Source organism: Lacerta agilis, chromosome 9 (assembly GCF_009819535.1).
Source record: "Lacerta agilis isolate rLacAgi1 chromosome 9, rLacAgi1.pri, whole genome shotgun sequence".
NCBI classification, from domain to species: domain Eukaryota; kingdom Metazoa; phylum Chordata; class Lepidosauria; order Squamata; family Lacertidae; genus Lacerta; species Lacerta agilis.
Window position 1 is genome coordinate 35,208,886 of NC_046320.1, and position 19,556 is coordinate 35,228,441.

Sequence of the window (19,556 nt, forward strand, 5' to 3'; positions counted from 1 at the left end):
TTGCATGCATTGATTAAACATGGTACAAAATGGAAATCTTTGTCTGATCATTACCTTGTGCCCTCGTGTGTTCTTCTATCCCCATAATCATGTGTTTCAACATGCTGTCTTTCATCAGTGGATGCTTGTACATACTCACAAAGAGAAGGGTTGTTGTTCAGTCGTTCAGTCGTGTCTGACTCTTCGTGACCCCATGGACCAGAGCACGCCAGGCACTCCTGTCTTTCACTGCCTCCTGCAGTTTGGTCAGACTCATGTTGGTAGCCTCGAGAACACCGTCCAACCACCTCGTCTTCTGTCGTCCCCTTCTCCTTGTGCCCTCAATCTTTCCCAGCATCAGGGTCTTTTCCAGGGAGTCTTATCTTCTCATGAGGTGGCCAAAGTATTGGAGCCTCAGCTTCGGGATCAGTCCTTCCAGTGAGCACTCAGGGCTGATTTCCTGAGTGGATAGGTTTGAACTTTTTGCAGTCCATGGGACTCTCAAGAGTCTCCTCCAGCACCGTAATTCAAAAGCATCAATTCTTCGGCGATCAGCCTTTTTATGGTCCAGCTCTCACTTCCATACATCACTACTGGGAAAACCATGGCTTTAACTATACGGACCTTTGTCGGCAAGGTGATGTCTCTGCTTTTTAAGATGCTGTCTAGGTTTGTCATTGCTTTTCTCCCAAGAAGCAGGCGTCTTTTAATTTCGTGACTGCTGTCACTATCTGCAGTTATCATGGAACCCAAGAAAGTAAAATCTCTCACTGCCTCCATTTCTTCCCCTTCTATTTGCCAGGAGGTGATGGGACTAGTGGCCATGATCTTAGTTGTTGTTTTATGTTGAGCTTCAGACCATATTTTGTGCTCTCCTCTTTCACCCTCATTAAAAAGGTTCTTTAATTCTTCCTCACTTTCTGCCATCAAGGTTGTGTCATCAGCATATCTGAGGTTGTTGATATTTCTTCTGGCAATCTTAATTCTGGAGGCAAGGACAAATGAAAGGAAACAAATCTGCAACGAACTGGGGATGTGAATAAATTTTAGCACTTCCCTATTTTAAATTGGAAAGAAGGAAATTAAGCAGAATACAGGGTCAGATGAACTCACAGATCAACAGAGGAATTGAACCAGGGAAACCCACCCATTCCTGCTGCTTATGTACTGTAAATGGGGGGTGGTGGTGGTGGTGGTGCTATTATCCTTGTCCAAATTTCTGTCTAAAGTTTTGGCTGCTGCACCTCAAAAAGGGTATTGTAGAACTGGGAAAGGTTCAGGAATGAGCAGCCAAAATGATAAAGGGGCTAGAACATCTCATGTATATGACAAAAGGTTACAAAGTTTGAGGTTTATGGAAAAGTTAAGGGGGAATATGATAGTGCTTTATAAAATTATGCATGGTGTGGAGAAAGTAGATAATGTGGACCCCCCCCATCTTTTTCTCATGATAAAAGAGCCAGTGGTCTTCCAGTGAAATTTAACATTGGGAGACCCAGGACAGACAAAGTGAAGAACTGATTCATGCAGCAGTCACACAGTTAAACTATGGGATTTGCTTCTACAAGATGTTGGGATAGCCACCAACATGGGTGTCTTTAAAGGGGGGTTAGACAAATTCATGACTTTTAATGGCTACTAGTCATGGTGTGTATATTGTACGCAGTATCAGAGGCCATATGAAGTTCATGAGTAGGAGCATGCTGTTGTGCTAATGTCCTGCTTGTGGCCACTTGACTGACCACTGTGAGAAGGGAGTGCTGAATGAGATAGGCCTCCGGCTCTCATTAAGTTCCTAAGCTTAACTGTGTCCTGTTCTTAGAATAAATGAGTTCCACAGCCTTTTGCAATATTTGATGCTCTCCAATGTCATTTGCAGTTTTTAGAACACTTTCTTACACGGTCAAAATGTGGATTGGTAATGTTCATTAATTAGTGTGATGAATAGGTTTGACCGGTTGATGAGGCTGACAAGAGCTATTCTTGAGAATAGAATAATACCTGTCGTTATTATATGACTATATAAACAACGTGCAAAAATTCTCCAGATAGGAGACGGATGGCTACACTTTCATAGTTCGACCACACATGGAATAAATTAATAACTGGTTAAGATAAAATCTTTCCAAGTTTTAGTCACTGCAACATATTCTTGTTTTTCTAGGCACCTCTGTTTTCACTGTGGCTGCATATGACCGTAGTTTGACGGGAAAGAATTTAAAACACACAATCATCAGTGAACATGAAGATATTTTCTACATCCATCCCATCATGGGTAAATCAACCTATCTATCTGCATCTGTTCTAAAAACCATTTGAGGCTTTTGTAAAATATTTTCCACACTTGAATTATGATTGCTTTTGTATAAACATTATCTCAGTGGTTAGTGTTAGTTTATTTAAGTGCCAGTGGAAGCTGGCTTTTGGCCTTTAAATTTAACAAAGATGTGTTTGCTAAAATCAAACTTTCTTAGGATTGCTTTTCTACGAAACAAATTCAGGGCCTGATTCATTCTTCCATGGTAATATTAGCAGCGGAACTGAGATCTGAAACATTATTTACTTGCCCTAGGTGAGAAAATGATCAGAATAGATTTCACAAAGTTATCCTCTGAAACAAGGTTTATTTTTTGCTAGTAGTAACACACTAGTGTCTTGCTGGTAACAGCCAATTGTTAGCCTTCAGATGCCATCCTTTCTATCACCTAGGCGAGGGGTAGCAAACCTCAGGCCCAGGGCAAATGCAGCCCTCCAGGCTTCCTCTGTCTGACCCTCACTTGGATCCTCACTTGGCTATGTTCCCTCCCCAAGCTACATCCCCTACTGGTCCTGCTCTGCAGCTCCTCAAATGTTTTTGCCTGGCTAGAATATGGCCTTGATCTGTGATAATACCAGCTGTTTTCCTAGGTGGAGGTTGCAATTTAGGTTCGCTATGTTTCTCATTAAAATAATCAGAAAGAAAATTTATCGAACATCCATTGTGATCAGGCAAAGTGATTGCAAACTTCATAACAATTTTAATTAGCCAGCTTTAATGTGACATTTTTCATATTTAACTTCAACAGTGTTGCAAATATGGATGTGAAAAGGGCTGTAAACATTTTTGCATATTTGTGGAAAATCCATTGAAACATAAAAGTATGTATTTTTAAAAGATTTTTACATAAACCATCCACTGGCTAGATTTTATGAGTAAAGTCGCTGTGTGCTAAATGAATACCATCTGATAGCTGAAAAGAACTTCCTTCTGGCTGTGGAAAGAGATCTACTGCTTAGTTAAACCTCAAGTATGTTTTTAATAATCAATTATTTTATTAACATGACTGTCTCATTTAATCTCAATCAAGTACGCATTTGGGAACGTTTACATAAGATGTTTTCAACAACTGGATTGTTAATAGAGGAGAGTCAAGCTATATGTCTGTCTCTCTGTGTGTACACATATGTTTACTTGTGCTGGCAGAATAATCATAGCCAACCCAAGATCCATTTCCATTGAGATGATTCTGAGGCATGATTAGAGAGATGGGAGCTTATAGGTGCTCAGTGCGACTATTTACACGCATATACAGCCTCATCCTGTACTTTGCTGTGCAGTAAAGCCTTGATTAGCATGTGGCACCAGGGTGCCAGCATGTGTACTATAGGAACATAACTGAATTCTTCTAGACCAGGAAATAGTGTCCTTGATACTGCTGTGCCTGCAATCCAGCACAGGGAAGCCGCCAGCATCCAACTGGTTTTTCAGGGCAGGTGGGAGAGAAGAGGCACGGCCACAGAAATCCTAAGTGCATTCTTGGATTTCAGCTGGCAGAACTTAGTGGCAAGGTTTATCGGGGTTGCGTGTTGAGGTCCCCAACCACCCTCCAGTAAATAACTCACAACAGAAACATTAATTTTGGTTTGGTTTTTGGTATAAATTTCGGCCACAACTTTATTAAAATACAAGATATGTGAGTGGTTGCGTAGGCATTGGTTTAGACTATCTGACCCACTGGGGACAGAACTGACGACCGTCAGTAAGGGAAAGCATATTGGGGAGAGAATAGGAGCTGGGGGGGTCAGACACAACGACTCTCCCCAAATGCTCCCAGGGGCTCTTGTGTGGCCCTGGCCCCTGACCGGGGGATACAGACAAAAGCATTGCGAGCCCCTGGATTCCTTTAACGGAATTCCCACGCAGCAGCAGCAGCATTGGAGGGGCAGACACAGCCAATCTTTACCCCTCCAGCAACGAACACGAAACCAATGCCTAACCGCCAACCTTACAAGTTGTGACTAATTGCTACGCAGTAGGCGAAAACCAGAAGGCACCAGCCAATCAGCCAACTGGAAAAATTCCTACCAGGCCCCTGCACCAACGGCAGACGACCCCATGACAGGCATAGCAAGGTCAACGCAGAGGCCTAAAACGAGGGAGGGGAGGGCGGGCGATCTGTTGCAAGCAGCAAAGAGAAATAATACAGGGCGTGCCAAGGATTTTAATCCAGTAGCTGTCCATCAACCAAAATTGCAACGTTAATTTCTCCCCAACAACAAGTAATGCCCCAATCAAAACAGCAACTAACTCAGAACCAACCCACACTGGAAGGGTGGATTTTCTGGCCCCCACCGCAACCCGTGCTCTCTAGGAAGGAGAACACGCATTCTTTATAAGTACTCTGCTTTTTTTAGGATGTTCCTTTAGGAAGCCTCTGCTTGTGGAGTAAGATCAAGCTACCCAGCCCCAGTTCTCCGTTTGATTGCTCCCGGAAGTAAACTTGTCAGCAAGTTTTTCTTCTTGTAACATATAAACCTAATGGGCCAGTATTTGTTTGTTTGTTTGTTTCGATATGATTTATAAACTACTTGTTCAAAATGCTCTCCCAGTGGTCAACAGATGAAAATGTAAATAAAGCAGATGTGGTGCAAACCAGATGCTGTGTAAGTTCCAACAATGCACAGTTTTTGATACTTTTATGAAAAGGTTAAAAATCAATGTGGTTGAATCTAGACTTCACCTACTGCAGACAGAAAAAGTACTTCTGTCCACGGGAGGCATTTGATCCAGTGGAGGGGAGTCCCACTAGTTGGAGGAGGGAAGTAACTCTTGCCAATTCTCCCATTCCTCTGCTGCTCCCAGTGTCATTTACCCGAGGAGGAGAGAGGACTTTGGAAAAGTTGTTTCCCACCTCCCCTACCCATGCCAGCATACAAGCACCAGGAAAATAACTGTGTTCAGGGGGTGCTGGTAGAAGAGAACTGTGGCCCCAACCATTGATACAAAAGAAGAACAAAGTGTTAAGACTCCTCATTGTTTTCACTGTGACAGACAAAGAGGGAGATGTAAAAATATTTGTTATGATGCACAATTCCCTATCAGTTCCGTTCCTTCTCTCACCTGTAGTCTGATGTGGCACAGCCCATAGTTTTACCACCATGGTGAGAAGTAGGCCTAAAAGCCCGGTCACATACACAGTGCAGATGTTGGCTAGTGGAAACATATATCAGTAGCTGCAGAGTATGATACCTGGGTCCAAGGTTATGGTCTAAATCATGGCAGGTTTTGCAGAAGCTTAGCTGGACTGGGTTTGGTCCATTTCCCAGATTTGAGTCCTTTGTATACCACCTTGAATGTCATGCTGGAATAAATGCAAAGCATAAATGCAGTGCATGAATAAGGAGTTTTCTTCAAATGCCCATTGTGCAACCTTGATGCAGGGGTAATATAGAAAAGAATGTGCAAATGATAAAATAAGACACCAGAAAAACTGGCAGTGGGTCATTAATTAGGCCTTTGAAACGCAGCCTCCTTCACAGAGAGAGCTCTAGGCTGTACCCATTGCAATGGTAGTGGAGTAGACAAATATTTGTGGCAGAAGGGTAGGATTGTCCTGCCTTGTAAATGTTGACTTCTGGGGTAGTAAGAATTCACTAAGATAAGTGTGTGCCACCAGCCCTCATCTGGACCTCTTCCATTAGCCTTTCTTTGGCTGCTGTGGATCCTGAATTAGACTAATAAAAAGCAGATGCAGTCCCACTTTAATGTAGATTGCTTGGTTAGATTACTTTTATTAAGATTCTCTAAAAAATAAAAATTGCTTTTTGCCAAATTGCCATTATGGTTTTCATTTTTTCTGCACTTTTTAGAGAGTGATTGAAGTGAATGAATAAACTCTAGATCTACAATTTAAAGTGGTTAAAATAGATAATCAGGCATACAGTTGTCTTCTCTTTCATTTACAAATGTATTTACCTTGTTTACTTATTTTTTTATGTAGAATGCACTGCTGTTTTAACTATGTATGTATATTCCTGAATATACCGGTATAACAGTCATCTATTTGTTTTCATCAAACAAAACAGGTGACATCACAGTAAAACGAGCTGAATTTCTTGACTATGAAGTGAGGAAAAAAGTACATTTTGCAGTCTTAGCTGGAAATGGCTTAACTTCAGCGGTGTGTGGGGTGACAGTATTTATACAGGATGTGAATGATAATGCACCTCGATTTGAGCAAAACTATTTCAAAACATCAGTGTGGGAAGGTCAAGTCTACAACACCTACATCATGCAGGTAACCTCAAACTTGTGTTTAAACTATTTTTGTCTGAAGTTTCCCTTCTTAATGAATACTGTATTTTTTTGTCCGCTTTTTATCATCATTACAAACCAGTCATTACAAGCCAGTTAATTTATCTAACCAAACTTTCCAGATTGACAGGACCATTTGAAATACCTATTTTGGGTTACTCCTCTCAATTTTTTAATGCATCCTTTCTCTCAAGGGTCCCTGGTGGCTGAACATTCTGTCTGTCTTCAAGTAGAAGGAGAGAGAGCGCTCATCTTCATGGGACAAAAAGAGGAAATGTAGATCTCATAAAGAAAATGAATGTAAATTTCAGCTCTGTAGTATGCAGCACTGTTCTGCAACAAGGAGCAATAAAAAGTAGTGTGGTCACTACAAAATTAAGAAAGCCATATGCTGAACATATATGAGAAAACATGGGTTTTACTTGAATCCAAAACTGGAACCAGCATTTAGGAAGCCATGGGACTGCATGCACACACTCACTACCAACACTTGTAATTTGCCCTGCTGTTCTAAGTATAGTGGTACCTCTGGTTATGTACTTAATTTGTTCCAGAGGTCCGTTCTTAACCTGAAACTGTTCTTAACCTGAAGCACCACTTCAGCTAATGGAACCTCCCGCTGCCGCTGGGCTGCCAGAGCACGATTTCTGTTCTTATCCTGAAGCAAAGTTCTTAACCTGAAGCGTAATTTCTGGGTTAGCGGAGAATGTAACCTCAAGCATATGTAACCTTAGGTACCACTGTATTCAGATCCTTCCCCTTATGCAAGGCAAGCTACTGCATGTGACATTGCAGCAGCCTTAAGTGTGAGGGAATGTTGATCCTTGAGAGTAAGCTTCATTGGCCGTAATCCAACACCATCTGAAATCTACATGCACCTATTGTCATGTATGTGGGCAAATAATACGTCCTGTGACCTGGCCAATAGAAGCAAAGTTGCAACACAAACAAAGTGCAGCAAGTGCCACATGTGCATCCAAGATCCATTTCTACTCCAGGATGTAGAGCTGAGTGCCTTGCCATAAGGATGGGTTTTCTCTCCATACAGATCTACGCAACAGACGATGACGCTGGACTTAACGGAGAAATTGAATATTCAATTTTATCTGGCAACACAAATGAAGCATTTCTTATTGATTCAGCACAAGGAATTATATCAACGAATGCAATCCTAGACCGTGAAGACATTCCATCATATAGGTTTGTTTATAACAAATACAAGATCTATAGCTGGTGTGAGTTTTGTTTGCATGGGGGGGAGGGGTTGTTGGGTCAAGTTAGCCATATCAATTTGTATGTTGTCAGTGGGTTCTTGTTGTTATCTTGTTGGGCTGTTTATGTAATGAAGGGGAAGCACACCGGGGTGGTGAAGGTGTCCTCCTTTAATTTAGTTTCAGTTTGTTGGTTAGCTTTTTTAGTAAGGCTGGGTCCCATACAGTTTGGTACCAGTCCCTCCAGTGTCTAGCTATGATGCTCCTAGCTGCTGAGAGTAGGGGGTTATAAGCTCTTTGTAGTGTGAGTGTGCATTATTGTCTTGGAAAATATTCAGTAGGGCTATGAACTTTGCTTTTTCAAAATTCAAATGATCTCCTCTTTGACTTAAACAATATACTTGGGTGGAAATGTTAAATGTTAAGAGCTTCAGAGGGAACTGCTGACAGAAGCTTAAATTTGAATGTATTGGATATAACATTGTTTTTTCCCCATGAAAGTTGGTTTGTGTGGATGTGTGTGTGTGTGTGCGCGTGCGTGCGTGTTTGCACACTGAAACTTAAGAAACTGGTTATTTTAGTAAATATCTCCATGTGTACCTTATTGATATATGTTCTAGACAAAATATGAAATTATGCATGTTTACAAACTTTGAATGCAAGTCTGTAATTCAAGTAATGTGTTCTGACAATTTTGAAGCCGCAAAACTCAAGAGCAGAACTGGTGTGGTAGATGAATGGCATTAGACTCCACATATCAAATTGCAGCTTTTTGTGTTCAGCGCTGTCATGTGAATAATGGGAAACAATGCTGTTTGTCACTTTTGAAAGGAAGTTATTGTGTCAGAGATGAAAGAGAAGATGAATTCTGCATATTTATTTAACAAATGTATATTCTGCCCTTTCCCAAGCTTTGAAGTGGATTATAATGACATTCACTACAAAATACATACTTCCAAAGGGAGATAGAGAAAAATACTGCTTACCAATTTAAACCTATTTACAATATGTAAAACACATGACATCCGTGAAGCGTTAATGCCAGCCGTGAGTCCTGCTCCTTTTGTTCTAGTTCCCATTTAACCCTCTGTCGTTCTTGAACTGAATCCCTTCGTCACATGTTGAAAAAGAAGTGTCATGTAAATGATAAAGATTAAAGTTTCAAGGTCCCCCCCCCCCAATTTTCAGAAGGATAATTTTGGAAATAGTTTATCATTTTTGGTGTAACTTTTAATTAGATATAAAGTCATGGTTTACAGATACAGAACATCTCTTTTAAAATATTTACACCACGATCTTATATATGTCTACTCCAAACATGTGGAGTTTACATCCAGGTCTATATGCATACTTAACCTGGGAGTTGGCTTCATTGAACTCACTAAGCTTCCTTCTGGGTAGACATTATTATTATTATTATTATTATTATTATTATTATTATTATTATTATTATTAATACCCCACCTCTGTCCCTAATGAAACTCGCAAACTTATGGGTTTTTTATTTTTTATTTTTGTTCGTTTGCTTTACGTACGCCCAGGTTACATGGCGTGACCCGGAACTGATTGTGTACATAACACGGGGCACCACTATATGCATAAGTAAAACCTATTAAAACCATACAAATAATTTCAATAAAAACAGCATGGCACCAACCCTTTCATTAAAAGCAGTCAGTTCCCAATGGCCTGATTTAAGAAGAAAGTATTCATTTGCTGGTGGAAGGATAGCAAGGAGGGAGCCAGTCTCGCTTCTCTAGGATGGGAGTTCCAAAGTCTAGGAGAAGACCCTTAAGATTGTGCTGTTAAACACAGGTAGTTTGCTCTGTTTACTTGCCACCATCTAATGAGCCTCCAAACTAGCTAGCCACATCTTAATGTGAGGATAGATGCATGCACGTCCTGAGCAATACTAGTAGTACATCCTTTCTTATATTGATGCCTCTGGATTGAGAAAAATGAGCTTTATTTTACTGTTTTATTTATTGCATTTATATCCCACCTTTTTCTTCAAGAAACTCAAGGTGGTGCACATGGTTCTCGTTTAATTTCCATGATAACTCTGTGAGGTAGGTTAGGCCAAGAGGCAGTGGCTGGCCCAAGGTGAGCTTCATAGACAAGTAGGGATTTGCACCTGGTCTCCCAGGTTCTGTTGTGACACTCTTGCCCAGACTTTCCCAACCTTGGGTCCTCAGATGTTCTTGGACTGCACCTCCCATCACCCCTGACCACTGGTCCCCCTAGCTAGGGATGATGGGAGTTGTAGTCCGACAACACCTGTGGACCCAAGGTTGAGAAAGGCTGCTGGAACCACTATACCACACTGTATGGAATGTAAGACTACTGTTGACGTTATTTTTCTTATGGTTTTGTTAATCACCTTTTAAGAATTGTTGGAGGAACTGATATAGAATTTTATGCATTTACATATTATTTTAAACAATCTGTAGAGGTGCTTATGCTTTTTCTTCATCCCTGTGCAAACTTTTCCTTGCCTTTTGGAAACAATTGCATTTCACTTTGGAAATGATTCGAATTGCGTTGGGCATTTTATGGACATGCGGAAAGTACAAATGTAGCAAATAGATAATAAACATCCCTCTCATTTTATGAACCATTGCCCAGCACTGCTTTTGAGACATAAAGGGATAGGTATATAAAATAATCTCTGTAATACTCCTGACAGAAAATGATCCTATTTTTGACTCTCTCTTTTTAACAGGTTAGTTGTGCAAGCTGTTGACAGAGGAACCCCCAGGCTATCTGCTACAAGCACAATAGAAATACAAGTTGTGGATATCAATGACAATGCTCCAACTCTCCAGCCGTTTGGCATCGTTGAACTCCCTGAAAGTAAGAATGGCAAACACCAAGCAAAGAGATTGTGCTTGTTTGGACCTAATCCTGCTAAACCATAGTTTACTGCAGCTTTCCCCAACCCAGTGCCCTTCAGATGTTTGGACTACAGGCAGCTGGGATGGTCAGGAATAATTGGAGTCATACTCCAAAACATCTGTAGGGCACCTAGTTAGAAAATGCTAGCCCATGGTTACATGAATAAACCACAGGGAGCTTTGTGCTCACACATTTTGCCCTCCCCTCCCTCTCATTCAAGGGCTTTCTCTTATGTTTTAAACTAATCACAGCATGTCACGTAGATAATTTTAGCTATGGTTTATTGAAAGTCAACTTCATGTCATAGTTTTGAAGGGTGGCTTGTTTCAACAAACCATAGTTACAATTAGCTATGTAAGGCTCAGAAGTATCACAAGATGTGGTCAACCAAAATTAGAAGCAGAATTTGAACTTGCAGCCATGCCATAGAATGAGACGGGAGGGAGGAGCATTTGATCCTGGGGCACACTGCAGTTTGTCATGTCAAGCCATGGTTTAGAGTTCTGTGCAAATGGGGCCACTGTCTTTTTACGCCTTTGTAATAAAAAGGGGGGAAATTTCTCAAATGGGATTTTTTTTTTTAATGAGTAGCACATATTCTGTGGCATATTTCTGCTGGCTGGGACGCTTATATCTGTGAGCAACTTAAAAACAGCATATAAAAGAAGGCCGTCTGGTGCATTAAATCTCAAAACATTGGTAAAAGACCCTACTGCGAGGTTCAGATGTCATATTCCTAAGATTTATTTTCAATTTCTATTTCCCTTTTGGTGAAAGAAATACAGTTCTTAAGCCAGAGTTCCCAACTGTTAACTTTTCAATTCTATTGTTATTGACTAAAGTAGCACTCCTGTTATGAAAGTTAAGTAACTTTACAGTGAATCAACTGAAGCTGTTGGCTTGTGTTGGAATGTTCAGCAATTTTGTTCCAGTTCTTCGTCCTTCTGATGTTACATTTTGTGGCACAGTAGCTATTCCAAGGGCCTCTTTTTCTACCACATGTTTGAGGCCACATGGAATGGCTCTTCCTTATGGCTCCCCATGCCAGCATCTCCACTTTGGGGAACCGAGAGAAGGACAGTTTCCATGTGACTTGGAACTGCTGCCTTTAAAGAGCAGCACAAGAAGGAGTTGTGACACATCGGCCATTAAAAATAAAGTCCATTTTGAGATTTCTTCCTATGTTTTGATTTTTCACTCACAGCAGTGATGCATGTCACTCCCAGAAGTGAAAAACATTTATGCATTTGCCACCCACCAGCCAGACGTGGGGATGCCAATAATCCAGAAATAGCTTGGCTTATCCGTATCTGGTTTATGTAGCTATTCCTCCAGAATTATAGTTTCACTCAGGCAAATTGACCTTGAAGAACACACCTGGATGAAAATTGTCAATCGACTGGGAGATGAACTTTAGACCTTAAAATCTGCAATTTGCATGCCAGATATTCATTACTGTACTCAGGCGTCAAACAAGGACCAGTTTTGAAACATCTGGACAAAATTATATTCTTCCAAAATAACTCCTGACATAAGAAGAGAGTAGTTCCATCCAGTAAGCTATTAACTTCCTTTTGCTTTGCTTTGCTTTTTTGCTTTTCATTCCTACTAGTTCCCCTTTCCTCCTTTTAATGGTGGTCTCATATGAACACCAAATATACATGGGAGTGTTTGTGTTGCCAGTATATTGTTAAAGGTCTGGCTTTTCATTTGCTGTGACCAAGATTGCAAAGGGTAAGAGATGTGTACCCTGCCCTGGAATAGCTTTGAGTAGTCTAAATACAAAAAGGCTGGGAAGAGCTAGCATGTATTATTATTGTTTATTAAATTTGTACACCACTGTATATCCGTAGATCTCAGGGCAGTTCACAACATAAACATTTAGGTAATAAGCCACCTTTTAAACTGTTATTTTATGAAGTCATTGAAGATTATGCCATTTATTTCTTGAGCAAATATGTTTTCTTATTTGCAGTATGGAGAGGGATTTTTTTTTTTTTTTGCAAAACTTTGCTAGAGGATTTAACAGCATATACACAGTTTAGTACTGTCATCCACAGTATCTTTAACCTTACCCTTAAAATATTCCTAAGATTTCTGGCAATTATGTGTTTTTTTGGTACATATAAATTTGTTGATGAAAATTTCCAGAGGGCTCACAACTTGCAAGAACAACAGTGATAAATAAGTCTTACTCTTAAATATGATGGTTGTAGATGCCCCACTTGGCTCCCTGGTGATGCAAGTATTGGCAGATGATGTGGACCTAGGACCACCCCTTCACTACAGTTTTGCTGAGAATGGAAATCCTGGGATGAAATTTGCAATTGACCAATGCCATGGAACAATCACATTGGTGAAAGCATTAGATTTTGAAGAAATCACTCAGCTTGAACTGTTGGTCAGAGTTTCGGATTCTGTGCATCCAACTACAGAACAACTTCTGATATTTATATCTGATATTAATGATAACCCACCAGTATTTACTCAGGATGCATATCAGGTAAGAAAAGAATCTTTACAGTAAGTAATTTAAAGCTTTTGTTGTGAAGACATCTCTACATGTGACCTTGAGATGCTGTGGACTTTCCCCACCCCCTTTCAGGTGATGATACCAGAACGTATGCCTGTACCTGCCGCTCTTTTGACTGTTTATGCCACAGACAGAGATTCAGAGTACAATGGAAAACTAACCTACGGAATTCTGACCCCCTTTGATGAATTTTCTGTTGATCCACAAAATGGTGAGTTCGTTGTATGTTTAATCATTTGTAGTATGGAACGTACAGTATGTAGTGCTTTGTCTGGGATGCCTATTGAAGCTTCTTGTCATCCACACATCAAACACAGCCGAAATTGTCATCCATATCTGTAATACAATTGCTTTTACAGCACTGGGAGAGTGGGTGATGGGAAGATTTAAGTGATGAACAGAGAGCATGTAATGAGCATCTAGCAGTCTGTTTATTTACCTGTTTGTTGAACGTGCCATGCTATTACTTAAAGTAATAATGAGAAAAAAGTAATAATGAGAAAACATTAAATTACAGCATACCTTTAGGCATTCAAGTAGGAACAGGATTTTCCAGAGACATAAAGAATAAAGAGATCTGCCACATATAATAATTTTGCAAAAAGAATTTACACAAACTTTTTGGGAAGCCCACTAGAGCAGGGTTTCCCGAACTCTGGTCCCTGGCATGTGTGGATTTGTAACTAAAGATAGCAGACAGCACGTCCATCGTGTTAAATATTCATATTGATTTTGAACTGTAGTTTTATTGTTTCTCTTATTTCTTATATTGTATTTTATTGTATTGCAACTTGAATTCTATGAAATTCAAATTGTAATAAAAATGTATAAGAAATAAAAGAAACAATAAAAGTACAGTTCAGATTCATACAGCGCTTAACACAGTGGATTACAATTGCTACAGTGAGCAGGAAAAACATTAAATGGCCTGCCAAGACCCTCAGTAATTTTGAAGAGATCCACAGGGAAGAACGTTTGGGAACACCTATGCTATAGCCTAGGTGTGCTCCAACTGGAAAAGAAAATGTTGAGCCTTGCAGAATTATGTGACATGTTGCTATTGTTTTAAACTCTTGTGGTTTACTCCCAGTTGGGTATAGGATTGTTGCCTTAAAATCATTTCAAATGATGACTGTTTCTTTTAGGAAATGCTGGAGGGGGGATTTTAACTGAACCATTATGCTTCTATTACTGAAAGTTTGTTTTGAAATGTGTTTTTCTAAAACTTTTATTTTAGGCTCACTATATCTGGTTAAGACAGTGACATACCAGGAAAAGAATCCAGTTATTCGACTCCGTGTAGAAGCCAGTGACAGTGGGAATCCTCCTTTGACTGCTGTTGCTTCAGTGCTCATACAGATCCAGGATGTGAATAATTACATCCCTCAATTTACTGTGCCATCGTATAATCTCAGTATCAGTGAAAATGTATCCATTGGAGAAATGCTGCTAACATTCTCAGCTATTGACAGGACACATGACAGCACCTATGTTGAATATGCCATTATTGGTGGTAATGGTAGTAATAAGTTCCAGGTGGAAAAATGCATCATTGGGCCAGAATCTCCAAGTAAAGTGGCTGGAAACCTTGTGTTGAGAAGCATTCTAGATCGCGAGAGCAGTTCATCTTACCAGTTGTTAATTCTTGTATCTGACTGTGGGACTCCTCCTTTAAACGCCACAGCTACAGTGTCAATCACTGTTTTGGATATTAACGATAACCCACCTATATTTAGCAGTTTGGACTATAAAGTTCATGTCAGGGAAAATATCCCTGTAGGCAGTCATGTTACTGCTGTCTCAGCTAGTGATTGCGATGCTGGACCTAATGGAGACGTCACGTACAGTATCACCTCTGGAAATGACAAGGGACACTTTCGTTTAGATGGGAAAACCGGCTCCCTTGATCTGGTCAGAGCTTTGGATTATGAAGAAACAATGAATTTCAGTCTGACTATTCAAGCTTCTGATGGAGGAGTTGGCATAAAAAATGTGGCCTTTGCTGTAGTTTTTATCAGCATCCTCGATGCTAACGATTACGTCCCAGTATTTGTATTTCCCACCCAGGACTGCAGAATCCATGAAAATCTGCCTGCTTTTTCTTTTGTCTGCAGAATTTCTGCGCTGGATTTTGATACCGGCCCCTACGGTCACCTTTCATATTCCATCCAGTCATCGTGTTTGTCTGGTCATGGAACTCCTGGAGATCATGACATGTTTTTCATAGATCCTCTGACTGGAGAGATCCGCACCAAGCAGGTGCTTGATTTTGAAGACCAGGACAAGTATTGCTTCATAGCTCAGGCCAAAGACAGAAGCGACTCAACAGCCACTATCACCGTTCAAGTGGAGGTCGAGGGGACAGATGAATTTGACCCTGTCTTTAACCAAGACCAATATTTTTTTGATTTCCCTGAAAGGAATGAAGCAGGGCAGTTGATTGGCAAAGTCACAGCATCAGATTATGATGGAGGATTGGATGGTGTTATTCATTACACTTTGCTAAAACAGTCACCTTTCTTTTCTGTGAACCACAGCAGTGGGGCCCTCTACTTGACTAGACCTTTCCACAGGAAGAGAATTGGCATGAAGAGAGCAGGCGATACTCTTGAACTGCTTGTAAAAGCTCATAGCCCAAAGCTGGACTCAAAGTCTAGCACGTGCACAATTCTGGTGAACATTTCTAAAGCTCCGGAGAGTTATTCCATGTTGCCAGTGGAAACAGTGTCCATTAGCATCGCCGCTTCAACTGTAGCATTCCTGTTTCTGGCCATCAGTCTTGCTGTGCTTATTGTTAGATTCAGACGAAAAGACACAGCAAACTCTAGCATGAAGAAAGAGATGCCATGTCCCTCATCTGCTGATTTGAAATTAGACCATGAGAATAGTGCTCCTAAAGATGTTCGGAAATCCCAAATCCATGCAACCGGTAACCTTCCAGTAGGCACCATAGCAGAGTGGCTAAATTTGGTAGGCATCAGAGAGAGAAGGGACATGGGCAATCATTGTAGGCATTCGGACTCCAGCGGCCATGGTTCTGCAGAAGGAGAAACTGCAGAAGATGAGGAAATAAAGAGGATCAATGAGCATCCCTGCAGGAAGGGTTCCGGATCAGCTTTAAGTGACCGAGGCTCACGTATACCTGACTCAGGAATTCCAAGAGACTCTGACCAGCTTTCGTGTCAGTCTGAGGAGACTGATGTCGTGGCCATTTCTCAAAGCATAGAGGCTGCCCACTCTTTCAAAGATGGAAATGGAAAAGAGGGAAAAGAATGTGACACAAAGTATGCTTGCAATAAAATGCTGTCTGAAACACTTCACAACATGGGGATGAAGGAAAAAGACATCATGACAGACATCACAAGAGAATATATCTTCATACCTGATGATCAGAACTCCCATTATGGATCTCTTGCTACCCTAGTTGACTCTGATGAGGATCTCAGAGGCAGCTATAACTGGGATTACTTGCTTAATTGGGAACCCAGATTTAAGCCACTTGCATCTGTGTTCAGTGATATTGCAGAACTGGAGGATGAAAGCTTAAAAATGCATAGCTTTCCTAAGGAGAAGAAATCTTTCATCTTTCCTCCTCCTCTAATTACTTCTGTAGCTCAGCCTGGTTTAAAGACAGTCCCCCCGCGAATTCCAAATCTGTTGCCTGGTCAGGCATTTAAGAAATACCCCCGCTCACCCCTCATCCATCATCTGAGGTATCCTCCATCTGCTATGACTCCCAGTTTTTCACCTTCTCTGTCTCTGCTTACCACACAGACCCCTACAGCATCTCCAGTGGCCTCCCATCCTAACCTGAAGGGAATATGCCCTGGTGGCGCAAAGTGTGAACTTTCAGCAGATGAAGAAGTTCAAGTATAGATTATTTATCATTGACTTAAAGTGTTACATGAACGTTTGGCTAAATGTTTTTGCCATATTCCTTAATGAGCATTGCATGTCATCTCTGTATCTGTAAGAGGGAGAAAAATATTTTTTACAAGTTAAAACATTTTACCTGCCTAATTAATTCACTGCAGGGTGTACTCCAGATCTGTTAGGGACCTCCTTGATTATTCATTATGAATTTACCTACATTAGCTATTTGTGTTCTGTATGTTCTAGACATCTAGGGGGAAATCGCTGGTGGAACAGAACTTTCACGTAATGCTTACTCTTAAACTCAGGTGAATAGTTGAGGATGTGTAGAATGCAGCACCTAGAGTTGCTATTTTAGCTGGACTAACATATGCTCTGGTGCTGCTAGTCAGGCACAACAGGCATTGCCATTTTTGTCCCTTCCCCCAAACTACTCTTGATACCTGAGCCAAGCACACTTCAGCTGCAGTAAAAAGAAAGAAAGAAAGAAAAAAGTTGGTGCTACGTAATATTCAGTGCATGTAGACGTATATTTACAGACACGCACACATTTGGAGTGTGCACATTTGTTGTATCAAATCAGCATATAGTTGCCAATATTTTTACAGCTTTCTTTTGCTTCATTATATAAGTAAATGTCTTTGCACCTTTGTTTACATTACCTCGAATGAAACCAGGATAAGTTAGAATTGGCATTTGGTGAATATGAAAAGGCCCTACAAAGGTTTGGTTTCCCCCTAGTCTCATCTAGAACAAGCAATGGAACGAAATGCTTCCTAGACTGACCCTCTGGGCTCACATTTAACGATTGCTTATTCTGAATGACTGTGCTCAAGATTCAAAATATCTTGATCCTCTTTACTTCTGTGTAGAAGTGGCACCACCAAAGGCTGGAGGAATAAAAAAAGCAGAATTAACATTGTTTCCAGATAACACTGGAAGTAATGGTAGAATCACAGAGATTCAGAATGGCAAAACAAATCAAAGATACATTCGTAGTGGATGTAGAATGACTACGGCATCTGGTATTTTTGCCTTTGATTTCAGTGAATCTCCAATGCAGTTTATACTGAGATTGTCTGAAAGAAGTATTCTGTGTCGCTGGAGTGCTTTCTTTCAGGCCCCTGACCTGTGCAATTCTACATTCCCTTGGACATCTTTGAAAAGTGACAGAGTGACATTTATCTGATATCTGAGTGCAGCCAGGATTTTCTGGCTTTTAGGGATACACTGGCTTGTACTCATGGTTCTTTGCTTTCCATACCCACAGTGGGATCCATCTACTTGTGTGGTTTTTTGGATTATAGCCAGGACCCTTTGCTCTAACTTCTGACTTGCTATAGGAAGCATGAAAGCTTATCAAGATCTGCCACACTAGTTCCCTCACATAGCAGAATTATTTTCCCATGATATGAAAGCATACCAAACAAAACAAAGGAAATGGGCGATGTTAATTTATGAATTCTGTATTTGCAAAATACATACATGTATATAACAAAGTATAACCAAAAATGTAAAGTCACGGCAGTGACTTATATAATTGCATAACTAAATAATGTAACAGTATTTTAAATATAATTTTTATATTTTTTTTCTACTGTGAAAACTTAGTTTTTATTTTTCTTGGTTTTAATGTACAAAAGGTACTAAACGGTAAGGATGTCAAGGGCTTTGGATTTCTGGGCATTTCCTGACCCAGCCCTACTAAAGGAAGCAGTTGAGGAAGAAGACTGTTGTAAGAGAAGAAGATGATCCTGAATTCTCCTGATTGGAAACTGGTTTTTAGAGAATTGACATATTTTGCATTTCTAAGCAGGGCCTGGTTCCAGTCACAGCTTATCCCCAGACCTACTCTTTTTAATACATATATATATGTAGTTTTGGACACCCAGTAGCTACCATTGGAAGATCTCTGCGCAGCTGGAATGTGCCATACTGAAATAATCACCCTCTGTAGATTATTTAGCAATTTGATTTCTAGAGACATGTTCTAACCACCACCACCACCATTACCCCCCAAAAAAAGAGAAGGGGAAGGAAACCTAGGTGCTTGGACATGGATTTATTTATTTTTAAAAATGCAACCATTTTCTAGATGCCTGATGCATTTTGATCATTTCTTCTAGTCCTCATTACTTCTAAGGCTTGCTGAATACCTTTTTGATTTATTTTTTTAAAAAATTAATTAATTTTTCATTAATAACAATACAATGGAGGCCACATTAATACAATACCAAATCATAATACAATCAAAAGAGCCAATTAATCAGTTCCGAATTCAACATTTTTGGATGCCTTCCCATGTTCTGGCTGTCGGGAGTTGATGTTATTCCTTTGTCCTGCACCAATTCTCTTAATTAGTCCAAATACAACAATTCCGATCTTTATCCTTTATTTTAACAGCCACTGGTGTGATGACTTTCGTTCGTATTTAGCAAATCCATATCCATTAACTTGCAATGGGAATTTATTTATTGTAGTTTTCTGTGTG

General features: G+C 40.3%; 1 protein-coding gene across 1 annotated transcript in view; it reads left to right on the plus strand.

Moving 5' to 3' along the window:
* The window catches only part of LOC117053224 (protocadherin-23-like), a 55,616-nt gene extending 38,224 nt beyond the window's left edge, over positions 1–17,392 (plus strand). Inside the window, 7 exon segments of the mRNA XM_033160811.1 lie at positions 2,144–2,254; positions 6,325–6,536; positions 7,602–7,753; positions 10,487–10,617; positions 12,876–13,162; positions 13,265–13,403; positions 14,430–17,392. Coding sequence (XP_033016702.1) covers positions 2,144–2,254; positions 6,325–6,536; positions 7,602–7,753; positions 10,487–10,617; positions 12,876–13,162; positions 13,265–13,403; positions 14,430–17,068 — 3,671 coding nt within the window. The 3' untranslated portion in view covers positions 17,069–17,392.
* The last annotated feature ends 2,164 nt before the right edge of the window (positions 17,393–19,556 follow it).